Below are 6,537 nucleotides of genomic sequence, written 5' to 3'. Positions count from 1 at the left end.
TGCATGGAGAAGCAGAGCCATTTTACATTGTGAGCACATTTTATTAAAATGTGTACTGTATTGATTAGGATTGACAGTAATTGAATTTTCTTCTCCCACCCACATAGTCATGTCATTCTCACGGGGATGAGCCCAGAGAAGAGTCCAGAGGACTGCTGGGCCGTGCTGAGGGCTGCCAAGAACGACTTCTTGGCAGTCCTTGGCAAGGTGTATCCGGAGGAGATGCCCCTGGAGTGTGCAGAGTGCTGCCTTGTCCTCTACTACCTGGAGGCCACGGTGATTCTGAAGCATCTCCAGCCACCAGGCGTGGTGGAGCACATGACCGTAAGTGTTGTATTCTTTTTGTCTTCACTTTTCCTTTTTGCCGATACTCTTATTTATCAGTGGGACATCATTGTATTGTGTAGGTCCAGGAGTGGATGACCAGGAGCACGTCCGAGGCCAACCATACGGTGATTGTGGTGAAGGAACACAAGACGTCGGCGCAGCAAGCGGCCACGTTTGCATTGTCCTCTGAGGAGGAGACGGTAAGTATATCAAGTTTGATAAGATTTATTTCATAGTTTATTTCAAGAGCAGCGATTTAATCTGTTTTCCTCTGCCAACAGTGGTTCGACATCTACTTCACCCAGGTACGGCCACAGCTCCTGAGCTCCAAGAGGAGCCGGACGACACTGGATGACCTGGGAGGAGACAAACGGTTCTTCGTCTCCACCGCAGGCAGGCCGGCGTTCAACGCTTCGAATGACCTCAACCGGCTGCACCAAAAGTGAGCTGATCGTCATGATTAATTCCCCCTATAATATGTTCTACATACGTGTTGTGTGAGACGACATATTAATAAATGTATTTTTGTATTTTAGATACAAGCTGGATCCAGTCACCTACCAGACGGCCCGGCGCATCTTTGAGATGGCCACCAAGGACTTGACGGACCAAGAGAAGTCCTTGGTGGCCGATTACCTCACTCATTCCACTGCGACGGCTGACGAGCACTACCGGATGAAGCAGTCGCGGAATGTGGTGCAGGCCAGTAAGCTGCTGAAGAAGCTGGCAGGTGACTCAAGGTAGGCATGTTTTCTGTTTGTCAACACACTTACCAACATCAAGACACACAACCAAAGCCCTCACCACTGAACACTAACCTTAAACGTTTGTGGGTTATTTTTTTTTGTTTTTTTATTTTTATCTCAGCGCTGACTCCGCAGAGGAAGGGCCCAGCTGTTCTGCCCGTGGTGCTGCACGGGATGCTGCCCTTGCATCCAACCAACAGATGGATGTCCAGGCAGCGTTCGATCAGCTCCTTCGGACCCACCCCGTGACCCTGGATGGCGACATCCCAGACAAGACGGCACGCTCGCAGACGTCGGGCCGGTTTCAGCGGCAGCTCTATGATCGCTGGCTGAAGGCCCAGATGAGGATGCGCGTACGGCATGTCTTGTGTGAGTATTGTTTGTAGCACTAATGACATTTTTTACTGTGAAACGGTCCTATCTACATAGGCTTCTTAACTAACAACAATTTACTTTGTTCTTGACAGCACACTTTGGCAGACGGCAGCCCACCGAGTCCCGGGTCGACGCTTGGATCAGGAACCAAGGCTGGAAAAGTAACGTTCCCAGCGCGGCCAGCGTTCTGAAGGACTGGAGACCAGTGGGTTCGGTGGACACTGCCGTGGACTCTAGCCACATCCAGGAGCTCATCCACAACCAGAAGTGGAAGGGACTTGTGGTGATGGACATTGCGGGGAAGGGGAAGGGAGTCTGCGCCACCCGGCAGTTCCAGGCTGGTGAGGTGGTGTGTGACTACCACGGGCCGGTAGTCACAGCCACTGAGGGCCAGCGGATTCACTCATCGACGAAGGAAGAAGAATCTGGCTACATGTTCTTCTTCCGGAACAGCCATAAGTCTGAGTGTGCCTGTCACCCGGGCATACAGCCTTTTGGCCGGCTGATTAATCATTCCCATAAGAAGGCCAACCTCCGGCCAAGACTGTACAGCCCAGCCGTCGGGGGACAGGATGTTATTTTGCTTTTGGCCCTGAACAGGATTAATGTTGGGGAGGAACTGTTGTTCGATTATGGGGTGCAGAGGAAATCGTTCAGGGGAGAGGGACTGAGAACCATTGAGAACATGTAGTTAATTTTTGGCAAGATCATCATTTTGATTGTTTGCTACTCTTCCCAAAAGTGATGTGGGTAGATTATTCCACCATGCAAGGTCGGGCAGATTATTCATTCATCAAATTTAAAGCTCTTAATTTCTAATCAATTGGCCCAAGTACATCCTGATTGCACTGTACTATTTTCTTGTATGCAGTTTTTATAAGAACATAAGAACATAAGAACATAAGAACATAAGAACTATACAAACGAGAGGAGGCCATTCGGCCCATCGAGCTCGCTTGGGGAGAACTTAACTAATAGCTCAGAGTTGTTAAAATCTTATCTAGCTCTGATTTAAAGGAACCCAAGGATTCAGCTTGCACTACGTTATCAGGAAGACTATTCCATACTCTGACTACACGCTGTGTAAAGAAGTGCTTCCTTAAATCCAGTTTGAAATGTTCTCCCGCTAATTTCCACCTATGGCCACGAGTTCTTGTATTTGAACTAATGCTGAAGTAACTATTCGGTTGAACAGCATCCAAACCTGTTAGAATCTTATAGACCTGGATCATGTCCCCCCTCAGTCTCCTTTGCTTGAGGCTGAACAGATTTAGCTCAAATAACCTTTCCTCGTATGACATTCCTCTAAGACCAGGAATCATTCTTGTGGCCCTACGCTGCACCTTTTCTAAGGCCGCTATGTCCTTTTTAAGATATGGTGACCAAACCTGTACACAATATTCTAGGTGAGGTCTCACCAAGGAATTGTATAATCTTAGCATTACCTCCCTTGACTTAAACTCCACACACCTGGAGATGTACCCCAACATCCTATTGGCCTTTTTTATTGCTTCCCCACACTGGCGAGAATGAGACATGGAAGCATCAACATACACACCAAGGTCTTTCTCATAATCAGCTACCTTTATTTCAGTAGGTCCCATAAAATACCTGTACTTTATATTTCTGCTCCCTACATGGAGTACCTTACATTTGTCTATGTTAAATTTCATCTGCCAGGTGTCAGCCCAGTCACTAATTAAATTAAGATCCCGCTGTAGCTGCTGAGCCGCTAGTTCAGTATCTGCTACACCACCCACCTTGGTGTCATCTGCAAATTTCACCAGTTTACTGTATATATTGGTGTCTATGTCATTTATGTAAATTAGGAACAAAATGTGAAATAACTCTTTAAATGTGAAATAAAGTGACACTTTTCTAGTATAATTATTTTGGTTTTTTTTTTGACAATGTATAAAGTTTAAGACCTTGTCGTTGCCCCAAGTATTACAGTAGTTTAAGTGCGACCCACAGGTCACTTACTCAAGCGGTTAACATCAACATCTGAGATGAGGGGTAACAGACTTCGGAAGGGCCTGACAATCTGTACGGATGCCTAGAATGAGGTCTGTTTGAGCTCCTACCTCAGGCTATAAAGCCAAATTAAGCATCAAATTAAAGCACAACATTTGTGGTCCACACAGAGACCAGACACATGTCAATAGCCCCAGCAGTTTTAGAGTAACCCTTCAAAATATTTGGAGCATTATAGACTGGGCCACTACCTATCTGATGCATGGCACACTGACCTGTAATACACCGCAAATACACCAAAGCACGTGACGAACTGAAACACACAGCCCGTCTACTCAAATAATCACGCTTTTATTTTACAGTTTGCAAGGGAATTAGCAGGATAACCTTAGCAAAATCACAGAGGTCAAAGCAATGACAGACAATATAAAATGTACACAGGCAAATAAAGCTGACAACCTACAGTATTTGTGGAGCATAAAAACATGATGACCGTTTAAGGAAAAATATGCTCAACTATTTTACCAGTGCGACCCACAGGTTACTTACTGAGGCGGTTAACATCAACATCTGAGATGACGGGTAACAGACTTCAGAAGGGCTAATTATGATATATATAGTTGATATACAATTAGTATTAAGCTTGTCCTAACTTATATTAAATTATAAAGTTATTAAACTTATATTAGACATATTATATATATATATATATATATATATATATATATATATATATATATATATATATATATATATATATATATGATGTTATTTATCAAAGACATTGAGCCCTAAACAATGGAGATGACAATTGGAAATTCAACTAAAAGTAAGTGATAAGCAGAAGAAAACAGGGAACAGGCCACACAGGCAAGTTAGCTGTAGTTGTGAGCAAATTACAATGATGCAAATATTTTTAATCCAACTATTTAGTTACAAATTCCTCAGTCTGGGAGTCATCAGCATTTGAATCAAGCAGGTCAGTTACTCAATCCGTTAACATCAGCTTCTGACATGAGGGGACAAATACCTGGATTGGGCTTGCCAGCCTAGGGCTATTGTTTCCTTGATTGCTGTTCTGCACTTCTCTGCGATGCACATGCAGGGCTACCCATCCCCCAACAATCTGCCAACGTAACAATTAGGCTGAGATCTCACGTAAACATCAGGTCACGTAAACAAACAGAGTGACTCAAATAAATGTATTAAAGAACCAGTAATGCCGAGCAATATACCAAAATATTCGGAACATTATACATTGAGCCTATCCTGCTAATATTAGTAGTCACTGTATGTCATGTCTGTGTCACAACAGTACGGATTAGAACAATATGTGGTACCATCAGTAATGCGATCTGGGCCCTTTAAGGCTGGCTCGCTCCAATTAGTGAGCGAGTGCTTTCAGGCAGAAATTTCAGGGTAAAAACGGCGAAATCGAAATTGGATCATACTGCCAATATTGCTCAGAATCGCTGTAGCTGTCCGATGGTATGCGGGGTGTTGCGGTTGCTTACCGTGACCGACAAATAAGAAAGCAAACATTCTTTATTATCATCCTATGTATTTTAAATTACGATCTTCCACATTAATCAAGAGAGTGTAAAACGCAAATTATTACAGCTCCAATAGCTTATATTAAAGTCACCCAAGAGTCACAACATGGTTTTGAAATGGCAAAGACAGACAGAAATTAAATGTATATGAGCAAGCAACATAAGGGATCTGTTGTTTGGGTAAATTATATTATAGTATACTATATATATATATATATATATATATATGTGGTGTGGTGGCGAATTCGTGCAGAAATTTCAGGCAGAAATTTCAGGGTAAATACGGCGAAATCGAAATTGGATCATACCGCCAATATTGTGTAGCGGATATAAAGATCCGTGGTTTTTATTTTAAAGTTTCCCTGCTAGTCTCTGGGCTCGGTGGATCATGCGGTCATGCCTTAGCCTATCCAATGAGTAGCGTTGCTGGGCGGGTCTCTGGTAGTGAGGGGAGCGGTAAAAAAAGGTCGGTTGGGCGAAGTGGAAGCAGAGTCGCGTGAAGTTTTTTTTTTTTATACAAGGAATCGCGGCTAGTATAGTTGGAGCGCGGCTTCGTTTTGGCAGGACGAAAGTCTGTTTTTTTTTCTTCTTTGTGTTGGAGTTGGGGATTATTGGGGCTGCGCCATCCCAAGCGGAGAGCGTGGTGAGCAGCCTGGTGTGCATACGCCGGACGCCATCTCGGTCTGCAGCGGAAGACAGAGACGCGGAGGGGCTGTTTGAGTGGTGTCGACGACAGCGGGTATGACGAGTGGCATCTTCGGGAGTCTAAGTCGTGTCCTGGCATCCGGTGGAACTGAAGGAGCTGGGGAATATCGTGGAGGAGGGCACCCGGATTAGCGGTGCTGAAGTGGAGGCAGCGCGCGCCGGTTTTGAGATCCAGGGCCCCGGAGCTGTGTTACACGGGCGTATACGCGGGCGATTTCGACCTCGGATGCAGCGCGAGTGAGTGACCCTGCCATACAGAGGCCTCCCCCTACAACTCATCTCGACCCATTCCGTCGTTGACTGGTAAACCTGCTCCTTTTCTTCACTCTCCTCAATCGGGCGAAGGTCTCGGCAAAGTTGCAGATCTGGACAATTGTATGCATAAGTGTGTGTTGGATGTAATTAAGCGCAGTCGAAGTGTTTGTTTAATGTCATTTACGCGCTGTATTTTGAATAGGTGAATGACGATTGGTATTGTGCTATGCTTTGCTGTGTAACCCTGAGATGTTTTCTTTCTTTTTTTCCCGTTTTGAGTTAAATCTGTCTTTTTCTGTTATTGATGACAACGGGACAAATTGGTGAATTGCTAAAAAAGGGGATGTTTGAATTATTCAATTTCCTCTGCGTCATCGGGGCCTAATTCAGCTCTGTGGCCTGAAGTATTTTCTTTCATGCCGTCCGTTTTATAGCTTGCTGTTTAAGGTTGGAGGACAGCGGAAAGAGAAGCGACCTTTCCGTTTACAATAAATCACTCGTTTGTGTTTAGGGTGGTTTATGCGTTCAAACATTGTGTAACTACCCGGGGGTAGGGGCGTCGCACCCGACGTGCTAGGTTTTGGGAGTGCAGGGTTGTCGGC

General features: G+C 44.8%; 1 protein-coding gene across 1 annotated transcript; it reads left to right on the top strand.

Moving 5' to 3' along the window:
* On the top strand, nucleotides 1-5,921 carry LOC140582727 (uncharacterized). The gene is made up of 7 exons (XM_072707040.1): nucleotides 1-324; nucleotides 408-527; nucleotides 609-769; nucleotides 864-1,067; nucleotides 1,195-1,442; nucleotides 1,541-2,007; nucleotides 5,775-5,921. The coding sequence occupies exons 1-7, from the start codon at nucleotides 127-129 to the stop codon at nucleotides 5,919-5,921; spliced, it is 1,545 nt and encodes a 514-aa protein (XP_072563141.1). The 5' UTR covers nucleotides 1-126.
* The last annotated feature ends 616 nt before the right edge of the window (nucleotides 5,922-6,537 follow it).

The sequence above is a fragment of the Paramormyrops kingsleyae genome, chromosome 25 (genome assembly GCF_048594095.1).
Source record: "Paramormyrops kingsleyae isolate MSU_618 chromosome 25, PKINGS_0.4, whole genome shotgun sequence".
NCBI lineage: Eukaryota > Metazoa > Chordata > Actinopteri > Osteoglossiformes > Mormyridae > Paramormyrops > Paramormyrops kingsleyae.
The sequence above is the reverse complement of the archived record's forward strand: the minus strand, read 5'-3'. Positions and strand labels throughout refer to the sequence as shown.

Coding starts and splice junctions, on each gene's coding strand:
- LOC140582727 (XM_072707040.1), top strand. CDS start 127: ATGAGCCCAGAGAAGAGTCCAGAGGACTGCTGGGCCGTGCTGAGGGCT. Junction 325..407: donor GCGTGGTGGAGCACATGACC/GTAAGTGTTGTA, acceptor TGTATTGTGTAG/GTCCAGGAGTGGATGACCAG. Junction 1,443..1,540: donor GCGCGTACGGCATGTCTTGT/GTGAGTATTGTT, acceptor TGTTCTTGACAG/CACACTTTGGCAGACGGCAG.